The 11,040-nt window shown below is 40.4% G+C and overlaps 1 protein-coding gene across 5 annotated transcripts in view; it reads right to left on the bottom strand.

The window, feature by feature from the left end:
• The window catches only part of Epm2a (EPM2A glucan phosphatase, laforin), a 208,905-nt gene that overhangs the window by 113,377 nt on the left and 84,488 nt on the right, over positions 1-11,040 (bottom strand). For 4 of the 5 annotated variants that reach the window (XM_074072670.1, XM_074072676.1, XM_074072665.1 and 1 more), the window contains exon 3: positions 7,672-7,913. The exons of the other annotated variant lie outside the window; for it this stretch is intronic. In XM_074072670.1, the coding sequence (XP_073928771.1) occupies positions 7,672-7,913 (242 nt within the window). The remainder of the gene's footprint in view (positions 1-7,671; positions 7,914-11,040) is intronic. 5 annotated transcript variants of the gene reach the window in all.

Genomic DNA, 11,040 nt, shown 5'->3' with positions numbered 1-11,040 from the left:
ACTCCCAGGACCACACAGAAGAGCCCCATCCAGCATTCACCTTGCCATCCCCATTGGATGACTGAAGAGGTGGAAAAGGTCCTCCTTCAAAACATTTCACTTTCAGATCTTCACGGGCCTATAATTCTCCCATGAGAGTCACTCAAGTAAGTTTAGCCTTCCCTCTTCAGGCATCCTCTTTGGAAAGGCCAGTGTCCTGAAGGAGGCATTACAACACATTGGAATCAGGTCCAGCACCTTAAATGGAGAGAGTTTATTTATGAGTGAGCTCATTTGTGGCTCAAAGGTCCTCTCAGTCACCTGTCTAATTTACTTCAGGCTCACTGAGTTCTGAGACTGGAGTGAAAACCTGCAGAGAAGCCAGGATAATATTTTAGTCTTGCTACCTGCTCTGTTCCTATAATGAAGCTATGTAAAGCTACGGGTGCAACCCAGAAGTTTAGAAATATTTTAAAGAGAATGAGCTTAGGTGGACACACTTGGAAGCCCCTCAGCCCCCATTACTCTCTCCCTACTGCCTACTGCCTCACACACATGCTCCATGGCTAGACCCTGAGAGCATCTGAATTAAAGACACACCAGCTCCCATGAGTGTCTTGATCCCTCATGTCCACACTGAGCCATGAATCTTAATTATCTATATCTGTGGGCCTGGTCTTGGGATGCTCTGAGCTGAATGGGTCTGCCATACAGTTTCTCATGATGCTTCTAGGAATAGAGTTGCTAAATATCCTGGAGATGCAGCAAGGTGTAGAGAGCATCAGAAGCAACTGGGAGGTGCCTCATGTTGTCTCAGAGACAGCCCTGCATAGTGGATCCACTGTTTGAGTCAGGAGATCAGAGGAGGCAAAACCTCATGGTATGTTTTGATTAGTCCTGCAAAGAAGGGTGTGGCCTGCTCACTGCAGGACTTTTGTTCTACTGAGGGATGTGAGAGGTTTGCTCTAAAAATTCTGGTGGAAAGAGAATCCCATTGATAGTTCTGGAATGCATAGGTTCTTCCAGCTTCTGCTAAAACTAATTTCATTTGACAAGTCCCCTGCCATGGCTGCCTTTCCAGATATTTGGTAACCTGGCAGGAAATAAACAAGACTGTTTTTGACGTAGGTTTTGTCAAACACTCAATCTATGACTAGACCAAAAAGGTAATTTGCAATAGTTGCTATTGGACTCAGAGTCCCAGCCTCAGTGCTCAGTTTGCATAGCATCAGTATGGCCACCCTGCCACACAAGGTCTTCTACAGATCCAGTCATAATCCCTTCCCTAGGCATGCTTTCTGGGAAGTAGTTCCTTGAGGACAGGTCTTCTCCAATACCACTAATGAGGCAATACCTTCCCTTTTCCTTTTCATCTGAGAAAGGTTATTCAAGAGGCAGGCACACAGTTTAGAAGTTAAAAGAGAGATATGTGTTGGTTTGAGGTTCTCTGATCTCAGATGCATCCTTCTGAAGGAAACATGTAGCTGCCACATGGATGCTCCAAAGGCTCCCAGCTTCATGGAGGTTTCACGAACAGGGGCACAACCACCACTGTTCTCTTCCTGGACTAACTCAACCATCCCATTTAAGAGTTGCCAGATAGGCACAAAAACAGACATGAAGACCAGTGGAACAGAATAGAGGATCCAGATATGAAGCCACACAACTATGAGCAACTTATCTTTGACAAAGGAGCTAAAAATATACGATGGAGAAAAGACAGCCTCTTCAACAAAAACTGCTGGGAAAACTGGTTAGCAGTCTGCAAAAAACTGAAACTAGATCCATGTATATCACCCTATACCAAGATTAACTCAAAATGGATCAAGGATCTTAATATCAGACCCCAAACTCTTAAGTTGATACAAGAAAGAGTAGGAAATACTCTGGAGTTAGTAGGTATAGGTAAGAACTTTCTCAATGAAACCCCAGCAGCACAGCAACTAAGAGATAGCATAGATAAATGGGACCTCATAAAACTAAAAAGCTTCTGTTCATCAAAAGAAATGGTCTCTAAACTGAAGAGAACACCCACAGAGTGGGAGAAAATATTTGCCAGCTACACATCAGACAAAGGACTGATAACCAGAATATACAGGGAACTTAAAAAACTAAATTCTCCCAAAACTAATGAACCAATAAAGAAATGGGCATGTGAACTAAACAGAACTTTCTCAAAAGAAGAAATTCAAATGGCCAGAAAACACATGAAAAAATGCTCACCATCTCTAGCAATAAAGGAAATGCAAATTAAAACCACACTAAGATTCCACCTCTCCCCTGTTAGAATAGCCATCATCAGCAACACCACCACCAACAGGTGTTGGCGAGGATGCGGGGAAAAAGGAACCCTCTTACACTGTTGGTGGGAATGTAGACTAGTACAACCACTCTGGAAAAAAAATTTGGAGGCTACTTAAAAAGCTGGACATCGATCTACCATTTGATCCAGCAATACCACTCTTGGGGATATACCCAAAAGACTGTGACTCCAGAGGCACCTGCACATCCATGTTTATTGCGGCACTATTCACAATAGCCAAGTTATGGAAACAGCCAAGATGCCCCAGCACTGACGAATGGATTAAGAAAATGTGGTATCTATACACAATGGAATTTTATGCAGCCATGAAGAAGAACGAAATGTTATCATTCGCTGGTAAATGGATGGATTTGGAGAACATCATTCTGAGTGAGGTTAGCCTGGCTCAAAAGACCAAAAATCGTATGTTCTCCCTCATATGTGGACATTAGATCAAGGGCAAACACAACAAGGGGATTGGACTATGAGCACATGATAAAAGCGAGAGCACACAAGGGAGGGGTGAGGATAGGTAAGACACCTAAAAAACTAGCTAGCATTTGTTGCCCTTAACGCAGAGAAACTAAAGCAGATACCTTAAAGCAACTGAGGCCAATAGGAAAAGGGGAACAGGTACTAGAGAAAAGGTGAGATCAAAAAGAATTAACCTAGAAGGTAACACCCACGCACAGGAAATCAATGTGAGTCAATGCCCTGTATAGCTATCTTTATCTCAACCAGCAAAAACCCTTGTTCCTTCCTATTATTGCTTATACTCTCTCTTCAACAAAATTAGAGATAAGGGCAAAATAGTTTCTGCTGGGTATTGAGGGGGGGGAGCGGGAGGGGGTGGAGTGGGTGGTAAGGGAGGGGGTGGGGGCAGGGGGGAGAAATGAACCAAGCCTTGTATGCACATATGAATAATAAAAGAAAAATGAAAAAAAAAAAAAGAGTTGCCAGATAGTTAAGTGATAAAAATAATAAATAAACAATTAGAAGAAGTACCAGAGAAGTAGCCAGTACAGTGTACTCACTCATCTCAGCCTGGCTTCTGTTGGAGCCTCCGTTTATTTTGACTTCTAGTGAGTGCACCCTGCTTTTATGGATGATAGATAACATATACTGAGGGCTTTTTACCTGCCAAGTGCATTTCTAAGAACTTTGCATGAAACAGTTCACTTGTAACCACCCCTTAACATCTACGAAGCTGACAATATTATTATCCTAAATTTTTACAAGAAGGAACTGAGGCACAGAGCATTGCCCATAGTTACTCTAAGTGACCACTCAACTCAAACCTTGCTAGCCTGTGATCTTAACCACTGCACTGTAGTCCTTCCCTAACTTAATTGGTTACTGATACTTTCCACCCCCTATCTTGTCCATCTGAATTCTCAGTCAGTCCCTTTGTGCCCTATTTACCTGGTCATGCATGCTCCCTGGGTGGTAGCACCTCAGTCCCTTCCCTAGGACAGCTCTCCGTACCCACTAAATGCACCTCGCTGCTCAAAAACTCATCATAGGTGCACAAGCCACCAAGGAACCAAAAGAGGGTGCTCAGGGTCAGGGCTCACCAGGAAATGCACTGCACAATAGAGTTGGTGTCAATAAGGGTACCTAAAATTTAGATTTCCTACATACAGGCTCCACATAGAACTTAATTTGTTAAAAAGTTTCCATTCTTAGAAACAATAATATCTCAAAATAAGGTAAAATCCATATCTTTTTTATGTAAAATACTCCAGATTTTAAATGCTGTCAACTAAGTTGAAAAATCATAAACCCTATGTAGGAAAAAACAAAATACCATCTGTGTTTCTTACTTTGGAAACTAAGACAAGCTTTGGGTCTTAGTAGATGCTCAATAAACATTCATTGACTGCATGAATAAGAACCAAAAAATAACAACAACAAAACAATACTACCAATATGATCTTAGACACTGGTGAGACCTCTCTAATCTAACCTGTGATGTGCCTTCCTCCAGACTAACCCACCTCTGAAATAATTAAAAGCATCCTAAAGATAAGCAAGTCAAGGTTGTGAGAGGGAAGAGATGGCTTATTTTGGCAGTGATTGTGGCCTGAGCCATTAGGGTCAGAGCCAGGGAGGTCAAATGTCCCTAAAGAAATGCTTTATCTAAGTTTGACCTTGGAAGAAATTCACGGCACAACTTTCAGCCATTCTAGCACACACACACACACACACACACATATCTTTCCTTTCTTACTCCAGGGGCAGCTATATGGCTGAAGATATCATTTTACTTGAGCATATCTTCTTTTCCATTTTTGGAGTATAATATAGATAATGTCCATCATATCTATAACATCTGTTGGAAGAAACTTGAAGGATTGGCACTAATAATATAGTCCCAACTTCATGATTTCCAAAGTTTATCATGTCAATTGTCTTATTCTATTGTTATAATCCAATAAGGTAGAAATTACTCTCCTGTTTTTCCAATGCAGGAACTAGCCTATCAGTATCACACAGCCACTCAGTGGCTAGAAGGCTACAAACCCAAGCATTCTTCCTTCGAAGGTCAGTGTCTTTGCACAGTGGCCCTGCTGAATTCAATCTGTCTAGTGAGAGAAAAGAGCTGAGACTGTAACAACAGGGTAGTGACAGAAGACTGGGGAGGGAGGCACATTAACTCATTTGGGAGACAAGAGCAGACCATTTGTTATATACAGCACTGCATGAATGGAGGTCAAAATTCAATCTGAATCCTTTCCATGTGAAAAGACATTTTAATGATCAGATTTGTTTTGTTCAGATGAGAGCTAGATTTGAGAGATTTTCATTTCTCGGGTAAAAGAGACAAGTCAAACTTAAAAAAAAGAAATGACAAGGAAGAATTCTAAACCACCCTCCACATACGACAAAGTGTACAAGAGGTAGGATCGATAGTACAATTGATGGTAACAGGTCTGTGACAATCAGTGGCGAGAGCTAAGCCTAACAGGCTGTCTCCTTTCTCAGACTTAATCTGACAGCCTCATGCTACAGCTCAAAACACTTCCAAAGGGATTTTTTTCTCTAGAGTTCTAGAAATATTCAGCTGTATTAATCTGTATGTGCATTGAGCTATACTGTGAGCCACATAGATTAATCTGCTGGTAAAAAGTTCCCCTGACACTCAGAAAAGGGTGTTAACTCTTTGATCACTCCTCCATGTTAGGCTGAACCAAACAAATCCTTTATTCTTTATTTATTCTTAGAGTTTGGCCTGTTTTAGGTAGAAGCTTTTGTTTCACTATCATCCATGCTACTGTACTGCCTCTGCATGGACATAGGTTACAGCAGCACTGTTATCTATGTCTGGGACCTGCTGACTCAGTGAGCACCAAAATCGTTTGAATGCAACCATAGTGGGTACTTGGGGATGGTTCTTCCTCAGGCACTTGTAGACCCCAAACTGTCAAGCAAATGACCTTTTCACCAGCAGAGCCTTTGATTTATCGGTGCACAGATGAAGTAGAATGCATGGCAGGCAGAAGCTAAAATCAGAATACTCTGAAAGCTACACTCACACTGTCCTAACAATTTCATCTGTCTTGAAACCAGAGAAATAAGCTAGGCAGGGAAAATGCAACCTACATTCAGCCAGTGTTCTTCTGTGCAAATAAGAATTTTTCTTTTCTTCTTTGAGAAAGAGCAGAGCTCTTAAGACTAAATCAAGCTCCCTTACATCAGATTACCAAGAAGAATAAGCAAACTGTCAATAACTCTCCCCATATTCAGAAACAGAAATTATATCCCATCCTCAATGATAATTCACTTCACTACCACAGAGGGGTCCAGCCTGGCCAGAACAACCACCTAAGATCCAATGACAGCCAAGGACATGGGTTCTCTGTGGTCTTTAAGGTGTTCTGTCATGTAGACCATTTCTCTTGGGGAAATAAATGACCTATCCTGCAACTCAGGGCTTTGCATAACTGCAGCTGATCATGACCCTCATGGGCTGAAATTGCGTTGGTCTGTAGAATCTGCCTGAAGAGTACGTTTGCAAAGGTACGGAGAAACTTTGTGGGCTGGTTTCTGGGCAGTGCTCTGAATCTGAATGCTGGCCTTGAAATCCAGGCTGTTCCTTGGTTCTCTGACCTGGTCAAACTAACTTTTTTGTACCTCAGTCTCTTCCTCTGCAAAATGGAATTACCCACAATGTCTGCCCAGAGTCCTTTTGTGAAAATTAGATGAGTTAATGCATGTAAATTGCTTAGGAGAGTGTTTAATGCAAAATGTACATTGTGGGTAATATGGTTGATGGTATATATGTTCAGTGGTTCCCTGGATAGGCCTCACTACCTTCCTTCTTTCCCCCAGCATAGCTGTTTCGCAAACTCCCTTGGTTTATACAATTTCTATAGCTCTCTGCTTCCCCCTGCTGACATACTGTTGATATTGTCAGTGTAATGGTTCTCAGTTGCAGACAGTAACCTCCACTTCTTTCTGAGAAATACCTTACTCTACAGCCAGGCTGAAATGTGTATAGAAACTCTTCTAAAATCCCATGCTTCTGCATCTTGGTGAGTGCTGGTTCTTCCACTAAGCACACTGCCCTACTTCCCTGCCTATCTCCCAAGACAGGCGCAACTGAAATGCAGGCATTGTGTAACTACCTGTGTCCCTCCACAAAATGGACTCTTCCAAAGCCATAACCCTCCCAGAGCACCTCACTTGTTCCTCTTGCATCCATTCTTCTGTGCTTTGAACTTCTCCTACCACCTCTTCCCATTAGGTCAAAACTATGCCTTATTTGTCACTGCTTCCTCACCAGCACACAAACAATATCACAATCAAAAAACCTTTTCTCAAGTGCTTTTGCAGCCAGTGGAGACTCACTAGCACCACCCTAGCCCAGCTGTGTTCTTTCTCACATTACTCCCAACTTTCTGCACTCACCTAACTGGCTTCCCTGGCCCAACTAAAGCTTACTCTCCATATTGCAATCAAAGTGCACTTTTATTGAAAAAAAAAATAGAATCTTGGCACCTCCCAGCTTCAAACACTTTCATCTGCTAACACTGCTCCAGGAAAGTGTAAACTCCTTAGTGTGGCCCAAACCTGGTAAAGATCTCCCCCCTCTCAGATCTGTAACCATGTTGGTCTTTCAGTTCCTGTCACACATGCCAAGGTATCAAAAGATATATATTGAATATATTAATTCTAAAACTTTATATTTATTCCATTTCTACCATTCATATTTAAGACACTCAATTATAGATGATAGAAAGAGAGATGATAGATAGATAGATAGATAGATAGATAGATAGATAGATAGAGAGAGAGAGATAGATGGGTGGATAGATAGATAGATAGATAAACAGACTCACAGCAAGGGTCTCTCTGAAATACACTCAGCAAGGCATTCTGATCCTTACCTTCAGTGCTCATGTCTGGTGTGGGCATCCAGATATAGACCATGCCTTGTTCCTTATACAGCTTAATCATAGTGTCTGGAGTCATGGGTTCTGGGTAGCAGTTACAGCCTGAGGAATTCTGGACAATATCCCATTCAGTCTGGAAATTCATGACAGCTGTAATCCCCAACTCATGCTTCAGTTTGATGGTTACATGTTCCACTTGGCGGGGGCAGCTACCCAGCCAGATATTTGGTAGAATTCTATTGAGAACACATGGTGGTACACTATTAGTATTGTTGTTCTAAGTTGGGTTCCAAGTAGCTGCATAAAACATTTAGTATTAAAATACAATTAACTTCTCAATCTTGCATAGGAAAAGCTGAATTTTTAAGGACATTGAGGAATAATATAATTATTGAAAGAAACAGCATGCTGGTGTTGCTGTTTGGTGGAAAACAATTAGCTAGAATGCCAAGAAATGGGCATTAGCAAACCAAATCTAGCAACATATTAAAATAGGTCACCCAGGTCATATTTATTCCATGAATATATAATATGCACAAAATTCATCAATTCATTTCAAATACTAGCAAATTAAATGTGAAAACTCCTATAATTATCCCAATAAATCTGAACAAACATTGGCTAAGATTTAGTAGTCATTCCTGTTTCAAGCTCTGTGTAAAAATTTCAAATAGTATAAGACCTTTCAAATATGCTAAGCATCAAAAACTGACAAACAACAAACTTCTATTAATAATGAAATGAAACTCAAAATTCATTCAATTAGCACCAAATCATTGTTCTGTATGTTTCATCCAGTGCTACAGGTAAGAAAAGAGAATGTCAACATTACCACCTGCAAAAAAGCAGTAACATTATCATGATTTTTTCAGATATTATTCTATACCTAAACTGAGCCCCACACTCAGAGTTTCTAATATGGTAGGTCTGGGTTCAGTGTCTAAAACTTCAGATTTCTAACACGTTCCCAGGTGACACTAACACTGCCAGTTCAGGGGCTAAACCTTGAGAATCACTTGCCTAAGAGATTCAACTACAAAAGTTATGTGCAGTAATTAAATTATTTAGATTAAGATAACTAGGGGAGGGAAACTATGCAAAAATCAAATGGCTTTTCTTTCTACTTGCAACAGCCATGAAGAAATGCAGGAAGGGAAAGAAATTTCATTCAAAAATAAGAAAGGACTGGGGGTGTAGCTCAGTGGTAGAACACATGCCTAGCATGCCCAAGCCTCTGGTTTGATTCCCAGCACTACAAAAATAATAACTATAAAACATCTAGGAATACATTTAACAAAAAATAAACTTAATTATAGAACATTAAAACTGGAACATTCTTTAATTGAAAGACTTAACATGATAATTGTGAACATCACAAAAATGTATCTTACAAATTAATATGTAAATTTAGTGAATTATTGTAATTTATTGCATAAATAGTATATATCATCTGTTCACTAATTATTTCACAGGTACACATACTCTCCCGGTGGTAGGTAGTGTATTTCAAATTTAATTGAATCATGTCACCTACAACTTAACTCGGGTGATGACAGAGCATTCAGACAATAGGAATTATAGAACTGTGGTCCACATTACTGATGCTCACCAATATCACAACATCCCCAAGCACGGAGGACCAAGCTTCCCCTCTGCCTCAGTTTGGACTTGGTCACATAGTTGCTTTTGCCAATAAAATGTGAGATGAGGTATCACATGCCACTTCCTGTGTGGCATGTTAAAGACCGTGTGCACGATCAATTCTCCATGATCTCTCTTCCCTGCTGTAATGATTATGAAAATGTGTGTGGATATTGAGCTTCTGGGAGACTGAAGAAAGCTAGATGTCACACTGCAGCGGGGAGGACAGCTGCCCTAGAGAGCTAGTGTTCAGGCAATTTTGACATTGTTTCTTACCACAGCACACATTTGTCTTGTTTTGACTAATACAATATATAATTAATTTCTTGAAATTCCTAACATTCTGGAAAGAAACAGGGCAAAAGGATTACATTCTTATTTCATTTTATTTATTATTATCGTTGCTGTTATTAACAGTACTGGGTTTGAACTCAAGGCCTCATATTTGCTAGGCAAGTGTTCTACCACTCGTGTCATGTCTCCAGCGCTTTTTGTGTTTAGTTATTTTTCAGATAGGGCCTTCTGTTTTTGCCTGGGGCTGGCCTTAGATGGGGATCCTCCTACCTATGCCTCCTGTGTAGCTGGTTATAGATGTGTCTCACCACACCCAGATCCTAGATTATTTGTTGAAATGGGTGGCCTTACTAACTTTTTGCCCAGGCTGACCTCAAACCACCATCATCCCAATCTCGACCTCCTGAGCCCCTGGAATTACAGGAGTATGGAATCTTACCCAGATGGGATTACACTTCTAGTTACTTCCCTTCGTGTTGACTTTAGAGCAGTGGTTCTCAGTTGGGGCAGTTTTGCTCTACAGATATTTGGTAATAACTGTAGAGACATTTTGGGTTGTCACACTGGGGGGTGGTTTGTTCATCTAGCAGATTAAAACCAGGGATATTGTTAAGCATCTACAACATACAGCACAGGCTCCCACAACAAAGAACTATCTAGTCCAAAAATGTCAATAATGCCAAGGTGAAGATGCCCTGGTTCAGCAGAATAAAAGTGTTACTTATACAACTTCTTACATTTGTATTGAAGAAAGGAAAATGGAACAGGAGTAAGACCAACATATCTGACCCAGAAAGTTTGTGGGTCATCAGTTATGCTGTTCTGACAATATGATAGTCCGTGTCATAGTTTAACATACATATGCATTGATATAAAGGAAGACCACCAGAGAGTGAAGCAAAAGCCCAATATTTGGTAACTGAACAGCACAATAACATTTTTAGTGTGGTATAACAGCAAAGCCAATCAACACAGCCAGAAAAACCAAAACTGAAACCGGTGGTAATTGTCAAATGTTAGACCAAGTTATTTTCCATCTCCAAGCTTTAGAGGGTCAAAAATAATTCACTCGAACGAATTTTGCAAGGTGTTAATAAAATTAGGGGATGTATTTCAATAGGACTGATAATAATAGATGTGCAAGAAACACAAGTGGACTTTGTCACCTTCTAATCATTTATTTATTTTGGCAATCTAGTTTGCATCATATTATAGTAACTAATGATTCATTTTCCCTTGTCCTCCACATTCTTCCTTTGCATGCTTCAATGTTTACAACACTCGACCCATGCTTTGTAGTATAAAATCTAGCTTGGTCTTGTTTTTTGGTTTTTTTCTTTTCCTGTTGTTGCCATTGTTAATGTTAGAATGAGAACAATTAACTAGCCTCAATTGAGAGTATTACTCAGTCTTAGCAAGAATATCTCA

The sequence above is a fragment of the Castor canadensis genome, chromosome 1, assembly GCF_047511655.1.
Source record: "Castor canadensis chromosome 1, mCasCan1.hap1v2, whole genome shotgun sequence".
Classification (NCBI taxonomy): Eukaryota; Metazoa; Chordata; class Mammalia; order Rodentia; family Castoridae; genus Castor; species Castor canadensis.
The sequence above is the reverse complement of the archived record's forward strand: the minus strand, read 5'-3'. Positions and strand labels throughout refer to the sequence as shown.